This window comes from Lissotriton helveticus, chromosome 4_1 (genome assembly GCF_964261635.1).
Source record: "Lissotriton helveticus chromosome 4_1, aLisHel1.1, whole genome shotgun sequence".
In the NCBI taxonomy this organism is placed as follows: domain Eukaryota; kingdom Metazoa; phylum Chordata; class Amphibia; order Caudata; family Salamandridae; genus Lissotriton; species Lissotriton helveticus.
Window position 1 is genome coordinate 834,335,017 of NC_136063.1, and position 26,564 is coordinate 834,361,580.

At 50.4% G+C, this 26,564-nt stretch overlaps 1 protein-coding gene across 2 annotated transcripts in view; it reads right to left on the bottom strand.

Moving 5' to 3' along the window:
- CEP192 (centrosomal protein 192) overlaps nt 1-26,564 on the bottom strand; it is a 2,224,848-nt gene that overhangs the window by 941,500 nt on the left and 1,256,784 nt on the right. For both annotated transcript variants that reach the window (XM_078687485.1, XM_078687486.1), the window contains exon 31: nt 378-557. In XM_078687485.1, the coding sequence (XP_078543611.1) occupies nt 378-557 (180 nt within the window). The remainder of the gene's footprint in view (nt 1-377; nt 558-26,564) is intronic.

Here is a 26,564-nt window from a genome sequence, read left to right on the forward strand (position 1 = left end):
AAACGGGAACCAGGATTAATACCAGGTTTTCTGGTATCACTTTGTACAAATCAGTCATGAAACAGGTTTCTATTTGTCATTACTTTTTACATAAAACACTTTTTCTTTCAACTCTTTGTCCATAAGGGTACAGCATTGATGACAGGCATAAGTCACGTGAAAGCTCGGCTAGTTCTGGGCTTTGGATTCAAAGAGGACATTGAGTAGAGCCAGACCTCTGGCTCAAGCCTGGATCAGGTTTACAGTAGCTTGTCCACGTTAATGCCAAACTATGCAGCTCAGTCAACTGCCACACCCTAAAATAGGCAACAAAATGAATGGCGTTATAGCATTTCCTACTTGACTTTAGTACAATATTGTGGATAACAGAATCTTACTGTGAATTTAATTCCGGGCTGTGATGGTCGAATACCCGAATGTTTGATTTCAAGCTTAGCCAACATGCAGCTCACACGCGATGGAGTAAACATCACACAGATTTCACGGTCGGCACTTGGTTGAATAGAAATTTCTCGATAATGTGTTAGTCGCTCTGCAGCACCATACGTGTTATGAAGCTGAAAATAAAAGTAATCCACATTAGCAGACGAGGCTAGTACCAAATGAGGGATTTCACTACGACATAAGGCAAGATGTATATCCAACCTTAAGGGTTAAATAATTTTCCAAAGCAGAATATCAGCTAAGTTTCAACAATCATTTGTTTCAGGTTGCAAGCTATTCAACCAAAAGGCTAATACTAGCATATAGCAAGTCAAGAAAAAGATCCCAATTACGATATTACACCTTATAACGTATCATATGTCAAGCTACAATGTCAGTCTGCCAGAAAAAGCATTTAACTTACCCCAGTTATGCCACCTAGGACATCATTCACATAATGTCAGCCAGAACCCAAGTAGGGTATACAGGATATTGTGTGGATGAGAGTGAGGTTATTACCAAATGCAAAACCAAGCAAAACTTCATACACCCAGCGTCAATATGAATGCCAGACAAAATTGCGAGGAAATTCCCTACTGCACTGTGCAGTGTAACGATAAAGAGAAGCTAAATTCCCACTGATGGCTATCTTATGTAGATGGCTGTGCATCTATGGGGAACTAGGATTTAGGGTCAGGCAAAGGGGAAGTGGAATACACTGATTAAGGTCAGGAGACTTGGCCCCAACAGGTATGGGCCATTTGTCCCCAAACGACTTCACACTCAGGGGGGTCTTACATGTGAATATGAAAAAACGCACTTCAGATTGCCAACATCCTGGTGGGTGTAACAAAACAAATATAGCTTTTTATAGGGGGAAGTTGAGATCGCCAAATTCTCGTTCTGCAAGTACGGAAGTACGAGTTACATACCTTCGGTAACGATGTATCTGGTAGAGAAGGATTTGAGCTGCAGATTCCTTAACGTAGAATTGTCCCCAGGTGTGAGACTGGACCTGGAACATTTTCTTTGCCATAGCATCTCTGCGCGCCGGGGGCGGTACCACGTGACTCCGCCCTGACGCCGTTCATGGGCGTGACCACATAAGCCCCACCCCGGCGCGCTGACCTCAGTTTTCTTCGGGGAAGTTTTCCGCACCACAACACAGAGCCATCACAAACAAAAACTGTGAGAATATGGGAACAGTGTGCGAAACATCAGATAAACAGAAAGGAAAGAAGCAAATGGTGACGGGCAGCACCATTCGGGGAGGTGCCAGGCACCGTAGCACCAAAAGTCATAGAAGGGAAGAGCAGAGTGTAGGAAGGTGGATACCGGACTATGGTTACCCCAGATTTTTTGCCTTGTGTTTACCTGGTTTTCGACTTAGTTGGCCTGGGATCCTGCTAATAAGGGCCCCAGGCTATCTGCTCTCACTGTAAAATGGACTCCATGTACTCTAGGTACATCTCCAATTGGATATTGGGTCACCCTTGTGAGTTCCTGTATAGTGTACCATAGGTACCCAGGGCATAGGTGCACCCAAGGCCTACCAGAGGCTGCAGCATGTATTATGCCACCCCTGGCTGGCCATCCAAACTGACACAACTGGCTGATCACTCAGCTGGGCAAGGTCGTGTAATCACCCCTTGCTTAGGTATAGTATTCCTATATCTACCCTTATATATAGACACACAGTAAGCTATAAGTCACTCCTATCGCAGGCCTTAATCTTGGAGGCAGAGTGCTTGGTTATGTGTGAGATGGTGCTCTAGCATGAGCTGAGCCTGTCTGCAGCTTTCGGAACCATGTCCTTATAGCTGTTCTATGATATTGCCATACCATATACTCTTATGTGCATTATAATCCTCGCGGTTAAATGCTAACTTTGGTTTGGCTATATCCAAACATGTCGTGTACGGTGTCATACTCTTTGGAATAATATCCCCTCGCCAATTCTGGCGACGGGGGTAGCATTCCACCCTTCTAGAGGGAGAAGACATGTTGAAACTACTGTACCCGGTTAAAGTTAACCAGAGCCCCAGCATCACAAAATGGATGCTGCTGCCACAGACACAAGTCTGACCTCCTGCTGCTGGGAGTACTTCTAGTCAGGGAGGTTTGGACAATAGGTTTCCTGCCTGGAGAGGTGCGAGCACCACCCCAGACAGGACTTTGTGTATTGGGACAGGGAGGGCTGAATAGAATGAGACACTGTCTGGGGCACACTAGGTGCTCCATGCATACCCAAGTTAAAACCGGTTGCTGGGGCACTCCAGCCCCAGCACGAAACTGGACAAAGGAAAGGGGGTGTAACCACCCCCCTTCCTAATCCCACCCATAGGAGGAACCTAGAAAGTAATCCAGCCCCTTTTAGTTGTATAAAGGTAGGAGCGGAGTCCTGAGACTTTAGATTTGGAGCATTTTATATAGCGCACAGATACCCCAACGGGGTACCCCGGCGCTCCTGTGGGTGATGAGACTGTATCTGACTCAGAAGGGACTAACAGAAGAGATAGGTTTTTAGAGCTCTCCGGAAGGGGAGTTCCTCCTGGATGGTCCGGATGGACAAGGGTAGTTTGTTCCAGTGGGTGGCGGCACAGACTTGGAATGTTTTTCCCCCAGAACTAACTTTTTTGAATCTGGGGTTGGTAAGGAGGTGTTTAGAGCTGGAAAGTAGAAGTCTGGTGTTGCTGTAGGGGCGGAGGCAGGAGGATAGGTATGCAGAGCCTTTTCCCTTGACAGCCCGGTGGGCTAGGGTGAGTGCCTTAAATTCCGCCCTTTTGTGAACGGGAAGCCAGTGTAGCTTATGTCGGTGGGGAGTGATATGTTCACGAAGGGGGAGGCCGCAGACCAGACGAACAGCAGCATTCAGGACTGTCTGGAGACGTCGTTGAAGGCCCAGGGAAAGTCCAAGGTACAATCCGTTGGCATAATCCAAATGGGAGGTGACTAGAGCCTGCACGATTGTTTTAGATTAATCCTGAACTCGAAACTTGACACGAAACTCTGGACCTTCGACATTCTGCTGAAGCTGAAGACTGAAGAATCTCCCTTGTGGCCAAGGAGTGACCACCCTGGGCAACCAGGCACCATCCAGCAAATCAACGGCTTGCTTTGTCGACACTCCTGCCGGGACCCGAGCACAGAGCCTGACAAGACCAAGACTTCTAGACCTCTATGACCCTCTCTTCACGTCTGCAGCATAGCTGATATCCGTGGAGGCGACGAGACATGTGGGACCGGCCATCTTGAAGAGTCCACGACTCGCTAACTGTGCAGCTCCTGAGGTATCCTCGAAGCTGTGCACTGGGGATTGAGAAGCCCCGAATCCGAGCTCCACCTGCACCGAAGATCAGCCCTCCACGAGATCTGCGTGGGGCCCTTCTGCTTGTGTTCTGCTCAACGCGTTGTCCGGTTGCTGGCCCGTTGGCTAGTAGCCTATGTGACGACAATCCTTTTGAATCACCTCGCTGGTCTGGTTGCTCCAGACTGGCCCTTGCCTCCCTGCAAAGGTGAGTCACCTCAGACCCTCCTGGTCTGCACCAGAAGCCTTTTGTGTATCCTGCGTGGGTTGCCTTTGCTTGGGCTTGTTGGCTCCAATCCATAAGTCGACCCCTCCATCTGCGAGAACCTTTGTGGGAAAGCTCCTCTCCAGCACCTGGTCATCCTCGACGCCTCCTGGTCCACATGGCTGCAAAGACAAGCTTCACGATAGCACCTGATTGCTCCTCGACGACGTCTGGTTCCTTCCTGGTTCCACCCGGTCACTGGCTAGTGACCTAGACTCTGTCCCCTCTGCTTTCAGGTCTTCTTCATCTTTGATCCACCCTTGGATCCACCCGAACATCTTCCTCCGGGTCGCCAGCAGCATCTTTCTTCACAGGCTCCATAGACTTCAACGGTGAAACCAGACACATCTTCACACCCATGTACCCACTTCCTGTGGGTGAGGTAACGCGAGTACTTCAGTGCTCCTAAGGGTATTAACTATCCAAGTGTCTAGGTTTTTAGTTGTTTCCTTCTAGCTAGACCGGAAGTGTCCTGAATCTCCATTTGCTTACCTTCTAAGTTCCCATTGACTTTCTATTGACTCTCGCGTGTTATGTTATGGAAGTTTTGTATAGCGCTCAGCTACTCAAACCGAGTGTCCCGGCGCTCAGAAACCTAGTCAGACTGAGAGAAAAGTCTTAGATTACTGTGAGAATAACCAGGACTACTGACACTGCACGCGCCGCCTGTGGGCCTCCTAATCCTAACCTAAGGTTCAGATAGTGTAGCCCCAGCGATTCTCTAGGCCCTAGGCCTTTCCTTTTCACAAGTCGTGGTTCTTATACCACTTACTTAGTATATGGGTTTACTCGCCCCTAGGGCCTAACTGTAAATTGTGCTATTTAAAGTATTTCTAAGAGTAACTTGTTATGTGCTTTTGCCTCTGATCTCATAAAGAGTTCAGAGGAGTGTGTTAGTGAATAAATACATATATATTTTATATATATCCTGTGTGGTGTCCTTTCATTTGATATTCAAGGGGTTACATATGGTAAAACAGCTGGCTTTACACGCCCTCAAGAGTCTTTTAGCCTAAGACTGTTCTGTCCATACTACCACTAGGATAGCTGGTCTATAAGGTTGACTTACAACCATCACCATAAGGGTTGTTTGGACTGATGCAAGGTGTTCACTAGAATAGTGAACATCATATACCAGGCCAACTTCTCACATTGGTGTGCAGCGGTTGGGATTAGAGCTTGCTGTTGTTTTACCACTTGTAATCTTGAAATACCATTTGAAAGATCACATAGGTACATATAAAAACAAGTCTTAGTATACTTAAGTTCTACTGAACTTAGCTGTTGTAGAGCCTGGGCCTAGCACACCCTGACTACAACTCCTAGAGAGGTTCTGTAGGAAAACAAATAGTGTAGGTAGGTGCAACACCCCACCTCACTAGAAACCATGTCTCATCCAGTGACCCCCAGTGGTTCTCTGCCGGCAGAAGTGGATCCCTTGGGGACTGCTTCAAGATATAACACCTTAGCCTTCCAAGAATTGAGACAATTGTGTACTTCTAGAAGGCTAAAACAGGGTTCAAACCCTACCCTCAAGTTCCTGGTTGAGCTCTTAGAAGAGTATGATGCTCGACAGCCACCTAAGACAGGTGATACAGGTAGTGCAGATGAAGTCCTTCCCTCAGATGATAATGCTGATACTGTTGTACCAGAGGAAGAAGAAGAGGAGGGGGTGGAAGAGGATGAGTCTGATCCTGAGGTAAACAGCCAGGTCCCAGTCAGAAGACTTAGCCAGGCTAACCTAAGCATACATGGGAGTCAGTATGGGCAACCCCTATACAGACCCCCTACTGGGCTTAACCAAAAGCAGAGGGGAGGAAGATCCCACTCTAGGGAATCTCTCCAATCTCCTCCTTCAAATGGCTCTCATGGCCCTGCTCAGAGAGGGATGACCTCCCCTCAGAGAAGGGAACATGAGGCCAAAATGAGAGGCGGCTCTGAGGATTGAGAGGCAAGCACTAGAAGTTGTCTTGGCCAAAGAGAAGCTTGCTCGTGCTAGAGAGCATAGAGAAAGTGGGTTAGAACCCACTGGTGGCAGCAATATCCCTAAGGATAAAGACAGGTCCTATGACAATAGACACCCGAGTAAGATTGTGCCCCCCTACAAAGAAGGGGATGACATCCACAAATGGATAACTGCTTTGGAGAGGGCCTGCAAAGTACAGCAGGTACCCCAAAGTCAGTGGGCAGCAATTTTATGGCTCTCCTTTTCAGAAAAAGGTAGAGATAAGCTCCTCACAGTTAGTGATGGGGATGCTAACAACTACTCTGTCCTGAAGAGTGCTCTGATTGATGGGTTTGGCTTAACCACTGAACAGTATAGGCTGATTTTCAGGGATACCCAGAAGACAGACTCAGGACTGGACTGATTTTGTAGATTGTGCTACTAAGGCTCTGGAGGGCTGGTTATTGGGCAGCAAAGTACAGGACTTAACATATACCAGGCCAACTTCTCACACAGAGTACAGTTAACGCAAAGCAACCTTGCAAGCAAATATGACATTCTCCCTGGAGACAGAAAGAAACATATGAAAAATGTTGCAGCAGACGAAAGAAGCCTGCAACCACAGGCCATTAACAGTGAAAGACAAAGTCCAGAACAGAAGATTAACGACAAATTACCCTAAGAAACACCATCAAGGAGAGTCGCATCCCCTGAAATAAGCTAAGGGCTGAGGCACAGCCAAGAGACCCCGTCACAGAGGACTGCACATGAGTCAGAAGTTTCTAGCAATGAGAAGGGGGAAGTATGAATAGGCCCCACACTGGAAACACCAGGGTGAGGGATGCAGAAGTACACATGAACCTACTAATCAAGTACCATAAAGGAAGGAATAAATGCAAACAGAACAAAGCATCCCGCTAGGGAGGAAGTGAAAGAGGACACTCACAGAAGACAAACCACCCAGAGGCAGGCGAGTGCATTAGACCAAGCTAAGGGTACTCGGAGAACGGAGAGGAAGGGTGGGTCGTGAAGGAATCCGCGGCTAGAATCATCTCTACCAGATACATCATTACCGTAGGTAAGTAATTCGTACATCTGATAGAGACTACTAGCCGTACATTCCTTGACGTAGAATAGATACCCTAGCCGTACCTGAAGGGAGAAAGGCCGGTGTGAGAAGAGAGACGAAGGCATGCAAGACTCTGGCAGAGTCAGAGGCAAGAGCACAAGGGCCTACTCCACGGCCCCCGATCGCAGACCAGAAAGAGCAGACGTGCACAGCCAGCAGCAGGCATAACCAAGAAGCCGAGCGACCAGACCACACCTAGCGCAAGACAAAGGCAAGGGCCAGGGAAGTCCAGAACAACCCCAAAAGGGGACCGTTCCGGACATAGACTGACCCACGAAAGGAGGAGACATACGTAGGACGGACTAAGGCCGGCAACTAAAATACACGAAAAATACCCGGAAATGCCATCCCCCTGTAACACCAGACAGAGGTCCAGGCCGAAACGCAGGACATAAAAAGAGAGTGGAAACACCACAGCACAACGCCAAAGACGGCATGCCAAAGCTGATCCGGCGATACAGCGGATACAGAATGATAGCACCTGGGGTAGCGCAAGGAGCTAAGGAACCGCACCCACAGTATACAGTGACACCAGGAAAGGTTAGGAACCAGCAGGGGGAATCCACACCCTCCCAGTATAAGACCGAGAGGACAAGAACATAAGGCCTGCGGCAGGAACCACAGAGGCTTCGCAATCAGCCAAAAAATACGCACTTGCCAAAAGGGCCGACCATTAGCCAACAGAAGAGCGGGGCCAACCAAGGGACCCCAAAGGCACATCAAACCACACAAAACAAACGGGCCACTCAGCACCAGATTCCAGGAAGCAGGTGGGATAACGCCTCCCACCAAGCCCCAGAGAGTCAACAAGCTAGCCTACTGAGGGGGAGGAGATCGGAGCCCCGCCAGGAGACGCTGAATGGCGGAGTCCGCATGAGTGTTAAACAAAAGGACCCCATCAAAGTGCTGATCAACCAGACGCTCCCTAATATTCTCAGGGAAAACAGCATCCCGAAGCCAGGCATGGCACCGGAGAGCCACAGAAGTGGCCATAGCACGGCCGAGAGCATCGGCCACATCCAAGGCCGCATAGCAGAGGGTGGCGACTGGCGGAGGCGCACGTCCCGAGGGGAACCAGCGCCCTCCGCCGAACAAGGACAAGACCTTGGAAACAAACAACAGGACCTACCAGCTGGCGAGCGATGTGAGAAGTTGGCCTGATATATGATGCTCACTAGTTCTAGTGATCACCTTGTATCAGTCCAAACAACCCATATGGTGATTGGTTGTAAGTCAACCTTATAGACCAGCTATCCTAATGGTAGCATGGACAAAGCAGTCTTAGGCTAAACTCTTTTGGCATGTGAAGCCAGCTGTTTTACCACAATATAACCCCTTGAATACCAGATGAAAGGACACCACACAGGTTGTTATGAAAATAAACAGTATATTTATTAATAACAACACCTCTGAACTCTTTATGAGGTCAGAGGGCTAAGCACATGACAATCTCTTACGAAAAATACTACAAGTTGCACAAAATTACAATGGTGCCCTAGGGGCACGACAAACCATATACTAAGTAAGTGAAATGTGAAAGTCGATAATAGGAATGGAGCTGTCCAGAGGCTGTAGGATCGATGGGACCACGCTACACTAACTTCAGGTAAGTAATAGGAGGCCCACGGAACGCGTGTGCAGAGTGTGAACTCACACGCGAGATGCGTAACAGCGTCTATGGACAGTACAGTTCAAGTTTAAAGGTGAGTACGGACAATCCTGACTAGTTAGGACAATAACTACTGTGGAACTGGACACTAGGACAGTTAAACTACCCTTCAGCACCGAAATGCTCTCGTCACCTCACCCACGGACTGCGGGTGCATAGGTGCCAAAGTGTGTCGGGTTCTCGCGTTGAAGTCAATGGAGCCTGAAAGAAAAGATGCTGCAGGCGACCAGGAGGAAGATGTCCGGGGCGATCCAAGGGTGGATCGGTGAAGAAGAAGACCTGAAAGCAGAGGGGACAATGTTCACAGTCACTAGCCAGTGCCTGGAGTGGAACCAGGAAGGAACCAGATGTCGTCGTAGCGATCAGGTGAAGAGTGGATGTTTGACTCTGCAGCCACGTGGACCAGGAGGTGTCTTCGACGACCAGGATGGAGGCACGAGCTGTCCCACGCAGGCTCTCGCTGTCGGCGGTGTTGGATCCGGAATCGGCGTCAACAGGCCTTGGCAAAGGCAACCCGCGCGGTGAGTGGAGAAAGCGTCTGGTGCGGACTAGGAGAGTCCGGGGTGCCCCTCTTTTAGAAGGGAGCAAGGGCCCGTCTGGAGCAACCAGACCAGCAGTGAAGATTCAAAGGTTCGTCGTCTAGTAGGCCACTAGCCAGCCGGCAAGTGACCAGACAACGCATCGAGCAGCAAACAAGCAGAAGGGCCCCACGCAGATCTCGTGGATGCTGGAGGGCTGATCTTCGGTGCAGGGGCTGGGGCTTCTCAGTCCCCAAAGCACTTGGTCGAGTTTACCTCGGGAGTCGTGCTGGAAGCGAAGGGCAGGTTTGTTCAAGATGGCCTGTCCCACGTGTCTCGTGGCACCCACGGGTCTCAGCTTTGCTGCAGATGTGAGTTGAGGTCGGAGAGGTCTGGGAATCCGGGTCTCGTCGGGCTCTGAAGTCTGGATCCTCGAGGGAAGACGACAAAGTGAAGCCGCTGGACGCTTGATGGTGCCTGCAGTTGCAGGGTGGACACTCCTTGTCCACAAGGGAGATTCTTCAGTCTTCTGTGGAGCAGAACGTCGAAGGCCAGAGTTTCTTCTTGTTGAATAGTTTAAGATAATCTAATTTGGAATGGGACCAGCTCCTACCTTTATTCTCCTAAAGGGGGCTGCACTACTGACTAGGTCCCTCCCCTGGGTGGGACCAGGAAGGGGGGTGGCTACACCCCCTATCCTTTGTCCGGTTTCCCGCCAGAGCTGGGGCAGGGATGCCCCAGCAACTGGTTTGAACCGGTGTATGCACAGGGCACCTTGTGTGCCCCAGGCATGTCTCATTCCTTTCAGGCCTATCCTCCCCAATACACAAAATCCTGTCTGGGGTGGTGCTAGCACCTCCCAAGGCAGGAAAACCTTTGTCCAGGCCATCCTCGCTGGAAGGACTCCCAGCAGCAGGAGGTCAGACTTGTGTCTGTGGTGGCAGCATCCATTTTGTGATGCTGAGGCTCAAGTTAACTTTAACCGGGGTTCACAGTTACATACATGTCGTGCCCCTCTAGAAGGGTGGAATGCTACCCCAGTCGCCAGAATTGGCGAGGGGGTAGTATTCCAAATCGTACGACACCTTACTCGACATGATTTGATAATGTTATACCAGAGTTAGCATTTAACCGCGAGGTTGATAATGCAGTTAAGAGTATATGGTATAGCGTTATCATGGAACAGCTATTAGGACTTGGTTCCGCAAGCTGCAAACGGGCTCAGCTCATGCCAGAGCACCATCTCACATAATTCCAAGCACTCTGCCTTCAGGATTGATAAGGCCTTCCATAGGAGTGACTGATAGGAATACATGTGTCCATTTTAGGGTTAGATATAGGTATACTATATCTATAGCAAAGGGTGATTACACCACCTTGCCCCAGCTGTCGTGCAGCCAGTTGTGTCAGTTTTAGATGGCCAGCGAGGGGTGGCATAATACATGCTTCAGCCCCTGGTAGGCCCTGGGTACACCTATGCCCTGGGTACAGGGACTGATAAGGTGGCCCAGTACCAATTGGTAAATGCACCAAAGTACATTGTTGTAAATTTAGAGAGAGAACAGCTAGGTTGTGGGTCTGATTAGCAGGCCCACAGCCAGGGAAAGTCGTAAACCAGTGAAGCAAAAAGCAAAAATCTGGGGTGACCATAGTATTGCAGACCCCACTCTCCTACAAAAATAAACAGTATATTTATTAATAACAAACACCTCTGAACTCTTTATGAGGTCAGAGGGCTAAGCACATGACAATCGCTTAAGAAAAATACGACAAGTTGCACAAAATTACAATGGTGCCCTAGGGGCACGGCAAACCATATGCTAAGTAAATGGAATGTGAGACTCAATGGAAGAAATGGAGCTGTCCAGAGGCTGCAGGACCGCTGGGACTACGCTATCCTAACCTTAAGTAAGAAATAGGAGGCCCACGGGACGCGGGTGCAGGGTGTGAACTCACACGCGGGATGCGTAACAACGTCTATGGACAGTACAGTTCAAAGAAAAGGTAAGTACGGACAATCCTGACTAGTTAGGACTAAAACGACTGTGGAACAGGACACTAGGAGAGTCAAGCTACCCTTGAGCACCGAAATGCTCTCGTTACCTCACCCACGGGCTGCGGGTGCATAGGTGCGAAGTTGTGTCGGCTTCTCGCGTTGAAGTCAATGGAGCCTAAAAGAAAAGATGCTGCAGGCGACCAGGAGGAAGATGTCCGGTGTGATCCAGGGATGGATCAGAGATGTTGAAGACCTGAAAGCAGAGGGGACAATGTTCACAGTCACTAGCCAGTGACTGGAGTGGAACCAGGAAGGAACCAGATGTCGTCGTCGCGATCAAGTGAAGAGTGGACGCTTGACTCTGCAGCCACGTGGTCCAGGAGGCGTCTTCGACGACCAGGATGGAGGCACGAGCTGTCCCACGCAGGCTCTCGCTGTCGGCGGTGTTTGTTCCAGAATCGGCGTCAACAGGCCTTGGCAAAGGCAACCCACGCGGTGAGTGGAAAAGGTGTCTGGTGCGTACTAGGAGAGTCCGGGGTGCCCCTCTTTTGGAAGGGAGCAAGGGCCAGTCTGGAGCAACCAGACCAGCAGCAAAGATTTCAAGGTTCGTCGTCTAGGAGGCCACTAGCCAGCCGGCAAGTGACCAGACAACGCGTCGAGCAGCAAACAAGCAGAAGGGCCCCACGCAGATCTCGTGGATGCTGGAGGGCTGATCTTCGGTGCAGGGGCTGCTCGGGGCTGGGGCTTCTCAGTCCCCAAAGCACTTGGTCGAGTTTACCTCGGGAGTCGTGCTATAAGCGGGAGTCGTGCTATAAGCGAAGTGCAGGTTCGTTCAAGATGGCCGGTCCCACGTGTCTCGTCGCACCCACAAATCTCAGCTGTGCTACAGATGTAGGTTGAGGTCGGAGAGGTCTGGGAGTCCGGGTCTAGTCGGGCTCTGAAGTCTGGATCCTCAAGGGAAGACGACAAAGTGAAGCCGCTGGACGCTTGATGGTGCCTGCAGTTGCAGGGTGGACACTCCTTGCCCACAAGGGAGATTTCTTCAGTCTTCTGTGGAGAAGAACGTCGAAGTCCAGAGTTTCTTCTTGTAGAGTAGTTCAGGATTAATCTGATTTGGAATGGGACCAGCTCCTACCTTTATCCTGCTAAAGGGGGCTACACTACTGACTAGGTCCCCCCCCTGGGTCGGACCAGGACGGGGGGTGGTTACACCCCCTATCCTTTGTCCGGTTTTCGCGCCAGAGCCGGGGCAGGGATGCCCCAGCAACTGGTTTGAACCGTTGTATGCACAGGGCACCTTGTGTGCCCCAGGCATGTCCCATTCCTTTCAAGCCTATCCTACCCAATACACAAAATCCTGTCTGGGGTGGTGCTAGCACCTCCCAAGGCAGGAAACCCTTTGTCCAAGCCTCCCTCGCTGGAAGGACTCCCAGCAGCAGGAGGTCAGACTTGTGCCTGTGGTGGCAGCATCCATTTTGTGATGCCAAGGCTCGCGTTAACTTTAACCGGGGTTCACAGTTACATACATGTTGTGTCCCTCTAGAAGGGTGGAATGCTACACCCGTCGCCATAATTGGCGAGGGGGTAGTATTCCAATTCGTATGACACCTTACTCGACATGTTTTGATAATGTTATACCAGAGTTAGCATTCAACCGCGAGGTCGATTATGCACTTAAGAGTATATGGTATAGCGTTATCGTGGAAACAGCTAAAGGACTTGGTTCCGAAAGCTGCAGACAGGCTTAGCTCATGCTAGAGCACCATCTCACATAATTCCAAGCACTCTGCCTTCAGGATTGTTAAGGCCTGCCATAGGAGTGACTGATAGGAGGATATGTGTCCCTTTTAGGGTTAGATATAGGTATACTATATCTATAGCAAAGGGTGATTACACCACCTTGCCCCAGCTGTCGTGCAGCCAGTTGTGTCAGTTTTAGATGGCCAGCCAGGGGTGGCATAATACATGCTTCAGCTCCTGGTAGGCCCTGGGTACACCTATGCCCTGGATACCTAAGGTACACTGTACAGGGACTGATAAGGTGGCCCAGTACCAATTGGTAAATGCACCTAAAGTACATGGTTGTCAATTTAGAGAGAGAACAGCTAGGCTGTGGGTCTGATTAGCAGGCCCACAGCCAGGGAAAGTCGTAAATCAGTGAAGCAAAAAGCAAAAATCTGGGGTGACCATAGGATTGCAGACCACACTCTCCTACTGGTGACACCGACCTTGACAAGCTGGCAGACAGCAATTTCACCGGCGCTCCCGCCGGGACTTCGGTTTAAGGTGCTGACAAGCTTCGCAGTCCGTAGAGTCATGGTGCTCACCCAAACACCACATACATATCGGGTGAGGGTCCGTAGCCGACATCTGACGTGTACAATTCGTACACGACTCGAAGCCCGAAGGCATTCGCACACTGTTCCACGAATCAAAACGTGAAAAGGAGGCCTAAAAACAGGTCAGGACAAGATCTGGATCCGCGTTGCACACGGAAAAGAGAAAAACTGATGTCAGAGTGCCGGGGTGGGGCTTATGTGACCTCGCTGACATCAGGGCGGAGTCACGTGATACTGCCCCCGGCGCGCAGAGATGCTATGTCAAAGAAAATTTTCCAGATCCAGTCTCACGCCTGGGGATAATTCTACGTTAAGGAATCTGCGGCTAGTAGTCTCTATCAGATACATTACTAGGTGAAAAGAAATTACCTAAACCACTCCAGCTGTCTGTCCTCAGATCTGGCTACAACAGCTCCACTCAGGCCAAGATCTACTTTCAATGTGGTTGAGTCATACTCCACCCTCCAGTCTATTACAGCACACCGGTGAGATATTTGGGGGCCATTATGCCCTTAAAATGGCAGCAGAGACCCTAACATATTACTGTGTACCTCTGTACCCCTTAATACCCGTTCAGGGTTACTTTCATGAAATGCACAGCTGTCTTACCAAATACTGTTCATTGTAAGCATTACACCTGCTGTGTCTAAGTGGTTATCTGTTCTTGTGAAGATTCTCAAAATAAAGAGATAAAATAAAAAATACTCTGGCTTAGATATCAGGTCTATGCTGGCCCCAGCACATATTTCCCCTTCTGTTTTGCTGATAACTATCTGGCAACAGAGGTACCCTGCTGAGGAGGTCAGACTCAGCTCACTCATACACCTGGACATGCTGGTCTTTCCTTTTAAAGAGTTCAGTTAAGGCACTAGCAGGTCAAATTTGGAAGGTAACACTTTCTCATTGGCCTTAGCTTCCCATCAGATCTTTCGCTACAAAGTTCTTTTCAACTTTCTTATGGTACTTGTTGGTTATCAATCTCCAGCCCATAATAAACCTTAGATGGAGCTTAACACCTTCTTTGGGCTACATTTCCAAACAACTGGACTACTGATCCCAGCGTGCAGAGGGCCACTACCGTCCTAACACCGTCCATGGGTGTGAGTCTCAATTAGAAACACTTGGGCCTCCTGAGCAATGCCAGGAAGTCTGTACAACAAAGTTCCTGCTCCCACCACCGTGAACCCCAACCCCTGCCCTGAGGAAGACCCCCTTGTAAGGTAGCATTACTTCCTATCATATCGTGGGGCAGAAACGTCGACAACCGGTCTGCCTACCAGCTTCTACTCCAAGTGTGACAATTACTGTATCTTTAAAAGGATGGTGCATTTAACTCTATAAGCATTTGTGTTTTATGTATCTGGCTCGTTCCAGGAGTGTAAATTGTGTAATAAGGTCGCTTGACCTTCACTTAGTCACTTCCCTAAACCTTGCACTACTCCTCCCACTGACACCCTCCCTTCCTCTCCCTCTGGGCCACTCATTTTTTTATGTTTACATGCATTTTTGTGTATAATATATTTTGGATGACGCATTGTGATTAAATAACAATGCTCCTTAAAAAATGGGACTGTATTTGTTCTTTTATTCATATCACGTTGTATTTCTTGCTTATAATGCAGTGCTCTGGGAACCTCCCCTTTTGTACTGTTAAAGCACCCAGGTCCCAGTGACTCATTTTGGGTATACCCTTTTCTGTAACACCCTGGTGGAATGGGCGCGCAACCCCACAGGAGGCGGCTCCTTAGCCAACGAATAACAGGCCTTGATGCAGAGAACAACCCACTGAGAGATGGTCCGTTTGTGCATGGCCCGACCTTTTTTGGTGCCCATGTAGCCAACAAAGAGCTGGTCATCCACCCGCAACTGTTGTGTGCGGCTCACATTTTGGTTCCAGACGGTCGAGCCTCTCTTCCTCTCTAGAAGGATGCAGAGGCGGAAAGAAGGTGGGCAAAGTGAGGGTCTGCCCGATGTGGAAGCGTGTGACCACATTTGGCAAGAAAGGACAGGTCCTCTGGACAACCTTGCCCCGGCTGAATAGAAAGGAAAGGAGATTTGGAAGAAAGAGCCTGGAGCTCACTCACTCTTCTGGCAGAGGTGATAGCTACCAGGAAAGCCGTCTTGAGAGTGAGAAGACGTAAAGGACAGTTATGAAGGGGCTCGAAGGGAGCGTACATCAGAAACGACAAGACAAGGTTTAAGTCCAACTGAGGCATGATAAACGGCACTGGAGGGAATGTGTGCGTAATGCCTTTTAGAAAACGGTTCACAACCGGGGACTTAAAAAGAGAAGGCTGATCAGGAAGCTGTAGAAAGGTGAAAATGGCCGAAGGATAACCTTTGATAGTGCCTAGAGAAGAGCCCTGCTGGGCTAAAGAAAGAAGTAACAAATGAACCTCGGAAAGAGGGGCAGAAAGGGAATCCACTGCTTTCGCTGTGCATCATGCCACAAACTTGTTCCACCTGCAGGAGTATACCGTTTTTCTAGAGGGACGCCTGGCTGCCAGAAGGACATCACAGACTTCGGGAGGAAGATCGAAAGGTGTCAACTGTTGTCGCTCAATCTCCACGCATGGAGGTGGAGGCTGGACAGGTTCGGTTGGAGTGCCGTACCCTGCTGCTGCGACAGAAGATCCTCCCGAAGAGGCAATCGAATTGGGGGAATGAATCGCCATGCTGAGTAGCTCGGGATACCAGTATCTTCGTGCCACAAGGATGACTTGGGCCCGGTCGTACCTGATCTTCTTCAGCACTCTGGGCAGAAGTGGTATAGGCACAAAGCCGTACAACAGACCGCAACTCCACTCGTGACGAAAAGAGTCACAGAGCGAGTGCCCCCTTGGAAATTCCACTGCTGAAAGAGACCTTGCGGCACGTTCAAGTTCAGACACCATTCGTGATCCTTCAAGCAACGGCGGCTGAGTTCGTCAGCCCTGGCATTCAGAGAACCTGCCAGGGGTTGAACCACCAAGGTCATGCCTTGATGTTCCAGCCATGTCCAGAGGCGCAGACCCTCCTGACTTAGGGTCCAGGACCCTACCCCGCCCTGTTTGTTGCAATACCACATGGCGGTGGTGTTGTCCGTGAACACCTGCACTACACTTCCCCAAACAGAGGGAAGGAATGCCTTCATTGCAAGCCGGATCGCCCGCAGCTCCAAAAAGGTTGATCAGAGGCCTCTGATCTCCGCCTCACCCAAGTGGCCACCACATCCCAGGAGGAACGCATCTGTCACCACTGTGTGCTCCTGTTGGGCAAGGGAGAGGGATCTGCCACTGACCCAATCTTGATTCGTGAGCCTCCACTGCAATTGTTGAGCAGTGTACTCCGAGATCTGGACGTGATCGGACAGGTTGCCCTGATGCTGCGCCCAATGGAACTTCAGGTCCCACTGCAGAGCCCGCATATGCCATCTGGCATGTGTTATCAGCAGGATGCAGGAGGCCATCAGGCCCAGGAGCCGTAGGGTCATCCTGACGGAAATCCAGCATAGAGGTCGAAAGATCGGAATCATAGCCTGAATATACGGGACTCGCTGTTCGGGTGGATAAACCCGAAATAGCGTTGAATCCAGAACCGCACCGATGAAGGGGAGCTTCTGAGAGGGACTCAGTTGCGACTTCGGCACGTTGATGGAGAACCCCAGCAACTGCAGGAGATCGGCCGTATCCTGAAGGTGGTTGACGACTGCCTGGGGCGAGCCCGCCTTCAACAACCAGTCGTCGAGGTAGGGGAAGACTGACACCCCCGACCTGCGCAGGTGAGTTGCGACCACCGCCATCACCTTCGTGAAACCTGCGGGGCTCTGATAAGGCCAAAGGAGAGCATGGCAAACTGAAAATGCTCTTGGCATACCATGAACTGCAGGTAACGCCGGTGGGCCGGCAGGACGGGGATGTGAAAATAAGCATCCTGCAAGTTCTACGCTACCATCCAGTTTACAGCGTCAAGGGCAGCCCAAAGTCAGCATTTTGAATTTCTCCTTCCGGAGGAAGCGATTGACGTCCCGGAGATCCAAGAACGGGGGCCAGCCCCCCTTGTCCTTCTTGGGGACCAGAAAGTAGTGGGAAAAACAATCACTCCCTACTTCCTACACAGGAACGCACTCAATGGCCCCCTTGGCCAAGAGGGCCGTGACTTCCTGTTGGAGAAGAACCAAATGATCCCCCGACATGTGGTGGCACCGAGGCGGCATGGCTGGAGGGGAGGACTGGAAGGGAGGCAGAGTGCAGGCGGCCCCAGCGGGACAGTGCGAGGGACGGCTCATAGAGCGGGCTCACACTGTGCGGGGCGGCCGGGAACAGGCACCACAGCAAGCGAGGGAATGAGGCACACTGGGGTCGCGGCTCCAGCGACAAGGAAGATCGGGCAAAGTTCAGCAGCTCGTCAGCGAAGGCAGGAGGAGTCCAATAGTCAGGGGGTAAGCTCACCCACAAGCCCTTGGAGATCTTTGAGAATGCACAAGTAGATAAAAGTTTCTTCAATCTTTTCCTCTCCTCTCGCAGCAAGGCACCCACTACAGGCCAATCCCCCAGGTCAGGGACAGTACTCCTCCTTGCAGCTTTTCCATGTCCTTCTCGTCGGGCAGAGGTTCTTCTTGGTTCAAAACAGAATCTGATTTCTTAGGAGCAGGGCTCCTATATTTATACTGCAAATCTTTTATTCTCTCAGGCCAGGGGGCCTGTGCCTAGTTCAGTCCAGTTTCTGAGCACTTTGTTGACATGATGCAGGCTTCTGCTTTCAGTGTGCAGGGGAGAGACATCAGATGCTCCGCAGGAGGTGGAGCCAGCATTGTGGTGACAAGTACAGTCCAGGAGTACTCTGTTGACAGTCTTCCCTCTCTCTTTACAAGGTGCAGGGCAGAGACCTCAGACGCTCCACAGGGGGTGGAGCCAGCATTGTGGTGTCGGAGCACAGCCCTATTCAGAACCTATCTGGCTGTAATCTTCCTATTCACCACCTGGCAGCCCAGCCTGTCTCCTGGAATTCCCCAGCCCTGTCACACACAGAAACCAGACAGCAGATACAAATCAAAGCAGAGGCGGGCTGAAATGGTTAGGCAAGCAAATACCAACTTTCTAAAAGTGGTATTTGCAAACCCAGGATATTAAAATAAACTTTACAAAAAGATGTATTTTATTATTCTGAGTTCAGGCATACTAAACTTGAATTTCTACTGTGTTCCCTGAGTCTGTTGGGATCATAGAGTGTAACAATTCCAGCAGCCCGTTCTGGCCTATGAGAACAGGTAGCCTTACAATAGTGAAAAACGAAAATGGCCGTAATTCACTACTAGGACACGCCACACACACATCAGGGCTTGTCCTACCTTATACTTACAATGTACCCTGCCCATGGGCCTACCATAGGGGTGACTAATATGAAGTTAAGGGAAGGTTTAGGGACTGGCAAGTGGGTGTACTTGCCCAGTCAGCATGACAGTACCAGACTGCACGCAGGTTCTGCAATGGCAGACCTTAGACACTTTTTACCAGGCTGCTTCTGTGGGTGGCAGAGCCAGTGCTGCAAGCCCACTAGCAGCATTTGGATTTACAAGCCCTGGGCACTCCTGGTGCACTTTACTGGGGTCTGACAGTAAATCAAATAAGCCAATCATGGAATCCAATCAACGTATACATTTTATACAGGGAGGACTTGCACTGTGGCACTGATTGGCAGTGGCACAGTGCTCTGAGCAGCTAACACCAGCAAAACACATGAGGCACGTGTAGGAAGGTGGATATCTGACTATGGTTACCCCCAACTTTTTGCCTGGTGTTTTGCTGGTTTTTGACTTAGTTGGCCTGGGATCCTGCTATTCAGGACCCAGGCTTCCTGCTCTCTCTGTTAAAATGGACTCCATGTACCCCAGGTACATATCTAATTAGATACTGAGTCACCTTATCAGTCCCTGTACAGTGTACCTTAGGTATCCAGGGCATAGGTGTACCCAGGGCCTACCAGGGGCTGAAGCATGTATTATGCCACCCCTGGCTGGCCATCTAAAACTGACACAACTGGCTGCACGACAGCTGGGGCAAGGTGGTGTAATCGCCCTTTGCTATAGATATAGTATACCTATATCTAAACCTAAAATGGACACATATATTCCTATCAGTCACTCCTATGGAAGGCCTTATCAATCCTGAAGGCAGAGTGCTTGGAATTATGTGAGATGGTGCTCTGGCATGAGCTGAGCCCGTTTGCAGCTTTCGGAACCAAGTCCTTATAGCTGTTCCATGATAACGCTATACCATATACTCTTAAGTGCATTATAATCCTCGCGGTTAAATGCTAACTCTGGTATAGCATTATCAAAACATGTCGAGTAAGGTGTCATACGATTTGGAATACTACCCCCTCGCCAATTCTGGCGACGGGGGTAGCATTCCACCCTTCTAGAGGGACATGACATGTATGTAACTGAGAACCCCGGTTAAAGTTAACTCGAGCCTTGGCATCACAAAATGGATGCTGCCACCACAGACACAAGTCTGACCTCCTGCTGCTGGGAGTCCTTCCAGAGGATGGCTTGGACAAAGGGTTTCCTGGCTTGGGAGGTGCTAGCACCACCCCAGACAGGATTTTGTGTATTGGGTAGGGTAGGCTTGAAAGGAATGAGACATGCCTGGGGCACACAAGGTGCCCTGTGCATACACCGGTTCAAACCAGTTGCTGGGACACTCCAGCCCCAGCTCTGGCGGGAAACCGGACAAAGGATAGGGGGTGTAACCATCCCCCTTCCTGGTCCCACCCAGGGGAGGGACCTAGTCAGTAGTGCAGCCCCCTTTAGGAGAATAAAGGTAGGAGCTGGTCCCATTCCAAATTAGATTATCCTAAACTATTCAACAAGAAGAAACTCTGGCCTTCGACGTTCTGCTCCACAGAAGACTGAAGAATCTCCCTTGTGGACAAGGAGTGTCCACCCTGCAACTGCAGGCACCATCAAGCGTCCAGCGGCTTCACTTTGTCGTCTTCCCTCGAGGATCCAGACTTCAGAGCCCGACGAGACCCGGATTCCCAGACCTCTCCGACCTCAACCTACATCTACAGCAAAGCTGAGACCCGTGGGTGCGACGAGACACGTGGGACCGGCCATCTTGAACGAACCTGCACTTCGCTTCCAGCACGACTCCCGAGGTAAACTCGACCAAGTGCTTTGGGGACTGAGAAGCCCCAGCCCCGAGCAGCCCCTGCACCGAAGATCAGCCCTCCAGCATCCACGAGATCTGCGTGGGGCCCTTCTGCTTGGTTCCTGCTCGACGCGTTGTCTGGTCACTTGCCGGCTGGCTAGTGGCCTCCTAGACGACGAACCTTTGAATTTTCATTGCTGGTCTGGTTGCTCCAGACTGGCCTTTGCTCCCTTCCAAAAGAGGGGCACCCCGGACTCTCCTAGTCCACACCAGACGCTTTCTTCACTCACCGCGTGGGTTGCCTTTGCCAAGGCCTGTTGAGTCCCAGCCCGGATCCGACACCCCCGACAGCGAGAGCCTGCGTGGGACAGCTCGTGCCTCCATCCTGGTCGTCGAAGACACCTCCTGGTCCACGTGGCTGCAGAGTCAAGCCTCCACTCTTTACCTGATCGCGATGACGATATCTGGTTCCTTCCTGGTTCCACTCCCGTCACTGGCTAGTGACTGTGAACATTGTCCCCTCTGCTTTCAGGTCTCCTTCTTCACCAATCCACCCTTGGATTACACCGGACATCTTCCTCCTGGTCGCCTGCAGCATCTTTTCTTTCAGGCTCCATTGACTTCAACGCGAGAACCCGACACACTCAAGGGTAGTCTAACTGTCCTAGTGTCCAGTTCCACAGTCGTTGTTGTCCTATCTAGTCAGGATTGTCCGTACTCACCTTTAACTTGAACTGTACTGTCCATAGACGTTGTTACACATCTCGCGTGTGAGTTCACACTCTGCACACGCGCTCCGTGGGTCTCCTATTACTTATCTGAAGTTAGTGTAGCATGGTCCCATCGATCCTACAGCCTCTGGACAGCTCCATTCCTTTTATCGACTCTCACATTCAACTTACTTAGTATATGGTTTTTCATGCCCCTGGGGCACCATTGTAATTTTGTGCAACTTGTAGTGTTTTTCGTAAGAGATTGTCATGTGCTTAGCCCTCTGACCTCATAAAGAGTTCAGAGGCCTTGTTATTAATAAATAGACTGTTTATTTTCATAACAACCTGTGTGGTGTCCTTTCATCTGGTATTCAAGGGGTTATATTGTGGTAAAACAGCTGGCTTCACATGCCAAAAAAGTTTAGCCTAAGACTGCTTTGTCCATGCTACCATTAGGATAGCTGGTCTATAAGGTTGACTTACAACCAATCACCATAAGGGTTGTTTGGACTGATACAAGGTGATCACTAGAACTAGTGAGCATCATATATCAGGCCAACTTCTCACAGCACAGTAACCAAAAAGTGGAAGGGAGACCCTCGCCAAGGTGCCAGGTCTAACAGGAACAAAACCCAGGAGTGGCAGGGTTCTTCGTAGAAAGACCCAAGGACATGGCCGTGGCCCGGGAGTCCTTAAAGTGCTCCAGTGCACTGTCGTCCTTATCCCCAAAGAGGCGGGAGCCATCAAAGGGCACGTCCATGAGCAAGCCCTGGACATCGGGCGAGAACCCAGTCGAACGCAACCAGGCGTGGCACAGCAACACCAGTGTTGTGGAAATTGTCCTGCCCAACGAATCGGCGGTGTCCAAACCACACCTGATGGCAAACTTAGCCATTCTTACCTTCAGCAATCGCTTGTTAAAGGACAGACTGGACCTCCTCAGAGTACTGGGGCAAGACCTGAGCAACGGAATCACACAATGCGTGGGGGTAACGGCCCAAAAAGCAGGCGGTGTTAACCGACCGCAGCTCTAAGCTAGCCGAGGAAAACAACCTCTTACCAAATTGTTCCAGCCTCTTAAGAGTCCTTATCTGGCAGATCCTTGGGAAAGGCACTCTGCGACGTCGAGGTCTGAATGATCAGGCTCTCAGGCGTAGAATGAGTTGTCAGGAAGGCGTGATCACCAGGCACCGACGCCTGGTGACGTTTTTATCCACCAGCACCCCCGTGACCAGCCGCAACCAAGTGCCCAAGAAGACTTCGGTAAGGGCCTTATTGAAAGGAAGCAGCGGCTCCGACGATTTAGACGACGTCTGGAGCACCTCTGTAAGGAGGTTGGTTTTGTGGGCCACTGTAGGGAGGTCGACATTGATAGCATCCGCGGCCCGACGGAGCACCATGGTGTAGGAATCACCCTCCTCCATAGTAGGCGGAGGAGAGGCAAACCCAGGGTCAGAAGAGACATCGAGTTCGCCTGCATCTTCCAGATCGTCCATCCAATCTTGCTTGGAATCATATTGCCGGGCAAGCGGGTCCTCGGAACCGTCCCAGTCGTCATCCACCTCTGGCGTAGAGGGAGCCGGTCACGGAGGCAGAGCCCGAGAATGGACGAACGGCCTCGGGAACAGCGCCGAGAATACCGCCGGGCTGGAGCCGCTTCCCAATGTGGATCTCAGGCTGCAACAAAATGATCCTGGAACCGAGGTGGGATAAATGGCACCCAGTGCAGCACCGGGGGTGGAGCCGAGGGCGGCGCTGGGGCCGGAACTGGCAGCGCTGCACCTCGTGGCGCCGGAGCCAGCTGCGCAGGATCCTGTGGTGCCGGGGCCGCCGGGCCAGCAGGATCTGGACGTGGGGCCCGGAGGCGCGACGGCGGGAACCCGGGGCCTAAAAAGGCAGTCCATGGCAGCAAAAAACTCTTGTACCTGTTCGGGAGTCACCAACGGACCCTGGTATGGCGGGTAGGCCGCGGGACTCCCAGGCTCCAGAGGAGCCGCAGGGGCGGAGCCCCTGTCCCCCTCGTTCACCTCCGAGGAGCGACGTGGTGACGTCAGAGAGCGAACACGCTTTTTTGACTTCTTTTTATGGCGTCGCTTACCAGAATCCGAAGGAGAAGACTTGGAACCCAAGGAGCGACGGATCCGGTCCCGCGAGCGGTCGCGGGAACGGCCCCAGGACCCAGAGCAACTGTGTGACGAATGCTGAACCTCCAGTAATTTCCGATGCCGCTCCCGCAAGGCTTTCAGGGCCATGGCACGAAAGTCCCAGCAGTAGTGATCGGTCTCCAGGCAGCAGAGAAACACATCGTGGGGGTCCGCTACCGACATATTACGGGGGCATCTCCCACAAGACTTAAAGCCGGGCATCCCCACGTGCACCAGGAGAAACAAGCATTTGCAATGCAATAGGTCTCGCATTAGGAAAGTTTGAACTATTGGTATTTTAAATGACTCATTTTTAAATTAATGTTTTGTTTTTGAAAATAGCTAAATTAATAGCTTTGTCATTTACAATGCCAACAGTTATAACTTTTGCAAATGTGACACCTATAGCATTTGTAATGCAATATGTGTTGTATTTACGTGACTTACATGTATTGATATTACAAATAACAATGGCTTTTAATTTTTTTAAATAATTAATACTTAAATAAAAGGTATTGTAATTTATAATGGCAATAGCTTAAACTTTTTTCAATAACTTGAGAAGATTATGTTCAGTGTATTTTATTGTGACGAAAATCTAAGAACAGAAGTGAAATATTAACATCTTTTTGTTACATTTGTAATAAAGCTTGAAACATTGAGAGAACATATTTCAACCAGTTGTGTTGAATGGTTGCACAGATTGATGTTGTGATGACGAACGAGTGATGCTGTGGCGTTCAGTGATGCTGTGGTAACGCATAGTGATGTTGTGGTGCCCCTGAGTAATGCTGTGGTAGTGCTGAGTGATGCTGTATGCTATACTATGTTTTGCTATCCTATGCTTTGATTTGTTATGCTATGCTACAGTATGCTGTGTTTTATTATGCTATGCTTTGATTTGTTATGCTATGCTACAGTATGCTGTGTTTTATTATGCTATGCTATGTTTTGTTATGCTATGCTATGTTTTGTTGTGTTTTATTATGCTATGTTTTGCTATGCTATGTTTTGTTATGCTATGCTATGCTATGGTTTGGTATGCTATGCTATGTTTTGCTATGCTATTGTATGTTTTGTTATGCTATGCTATGTTTTATGCTATGTGTTGTTGTGTTTTGTTTTGCTATCCTGTTTTGTTTTGTTATGCTATGTTTAGTTTTGCTATGCTATGTTTTGTTATGCTACGTTTTGTTATGCTATGCTATGTTTTGTTGTGTTTTAATATGCTATGCTTTGTTTTGCTATGCTTTGTTTTGTTATGCTATGCTGGCGAGGGTGTGTGAGGGTATGTGAGGGTATGTGAGGGTGAGTGAGGATGAGGGGGTGAGGGGGTGTGGGAGTGAGGGGGTGTGAGGGTGAGGGGTGTGAGGGTGAGGGGTGTGAGGGTGAGGGGTGTGAGGGTGTGAGGGTGAGGGGGTGTGAGGGTGTGAGGGAGGGTGAGGGTGAGGGAGGGTGAGAGGATGTGAGGGTGAGAGGATGTGAGGGTAAGGGGATGTGAGGGTGAGTGAGGGTGAGGGGGGTGTGAGGGTGAGAGGGGTGTGAGGGTGAGGGGGTGTGAGAGTGAGGGGGTGTGAGAGTGAGGGGGTGTGAGAGAGGGGGTGTGAGAGTGAGGGGGTGTGAGAGTGAGGGGGTGTGAGAGTGAGGGGGTGTGAGAGTGAGGGGGTGTGAGAGTGAGGGGGTGTGAGAGTGAGGGGGTGTGAGAGTGAGGGGGTGTGAGAGTGAGGGGGTGTGAGAGTGAGGGGTGTGAGGGTGGGTGAGTGGGTGTGAGGGTGTGGGTGGAGTGGGTGTGAGGGTGGGTGAGTGGGTGTGAAGGGGGGGGTGAGGGGTGGGTGAGGGGTGTGGGGTGGGAGGGGAGGGTGGTGAGGGGTTGAGTGCTGTGAGGGAGCGGGGAGGGAGAGGTGGGTGAGGGTAAGTGTCATGCTCGAGCCTCCTGCAACACTTTCCCTTTAAATTTCCCGCTATTTAGGACACCAAGACCTATGGAGCGACGCTTCACGTTCTTGCGTTTAGCTCCGTCTGGTGCAGTTCCGTCCAGATCCTGTTTGCCTGACTTCCGTTCCTGTTTACTTCCTGTTTGTCATCTCTGTGGGAGTGTTCCCGGCCCCCGCTTGCTGTGCGGGCCACGGTATTCACTCTCCTTCCAGCGGCCAGCGTTTGCGGGCGTTTCCATTTTTTGGCGTCTGCTTTCTGGTGTCTTCAGTTAGCGAATTTCTCCGTGAGCATTTCTCCCCTACCTGGAGTCCCGCCTGGCGGCCGGGTTCTTCCCCGCCATCCGGCTGGGCTCTGCCTTACTACTTCCACCTCCATTGTTTGCTCCGCCTGCAGCCGGGCTTGGTCTCCGCTGCTCGGCCGGGCATATTCTTCGTATTCCCTCTTTTTGAGTTGCTCCGCCCGGCGGCCGGGCTTAGTCTCCGCTGCCCGGCTGGGTTTTCTCTCCAATCCCCTTAGTAAGTTAGGTATTTTCCTTCCTCCATTTTTCTCTCCTGTTGCTTTTCCCTTCCACTGGGTTTCCCTAGCCTCATAATTATAGTTTCCCCTTTCTTTGTTGCTGCTGATCCCCTTTTTGGATATCCTTTCTTTAATCTATCCTGGGGTCAGCGTCTCATCTATTTTGGAGTTCTTACGTGGACCTGAGTGGGGTGCAGAATTCAGCATCTCGACATAGAATCACGGTAACAGCGCTCCTTGCGCTACACGTTATATTGAGTAGGTTTATGTCTATAACAGAAACGTGAATGTATGTCTTATTTTCATAGATTTTCTTGCAACGGTCAAAGGTGTTGGCAACAGTTTTCCTACATGTCCACCAGACTATTGGATGTTTTTCCTCGAGCCTTCTACAACAGTCAGAGTGAGAAGTTTAACAAATAGATTGTACTACTCTCACTTGTATCGGAGTAGAAGAAGTGCTTACTGTTGTGTTATGTCATCTTTGCCACAGCTCAAGAAGAGTTTCCTAAGATTAGCCTACATATCAGTT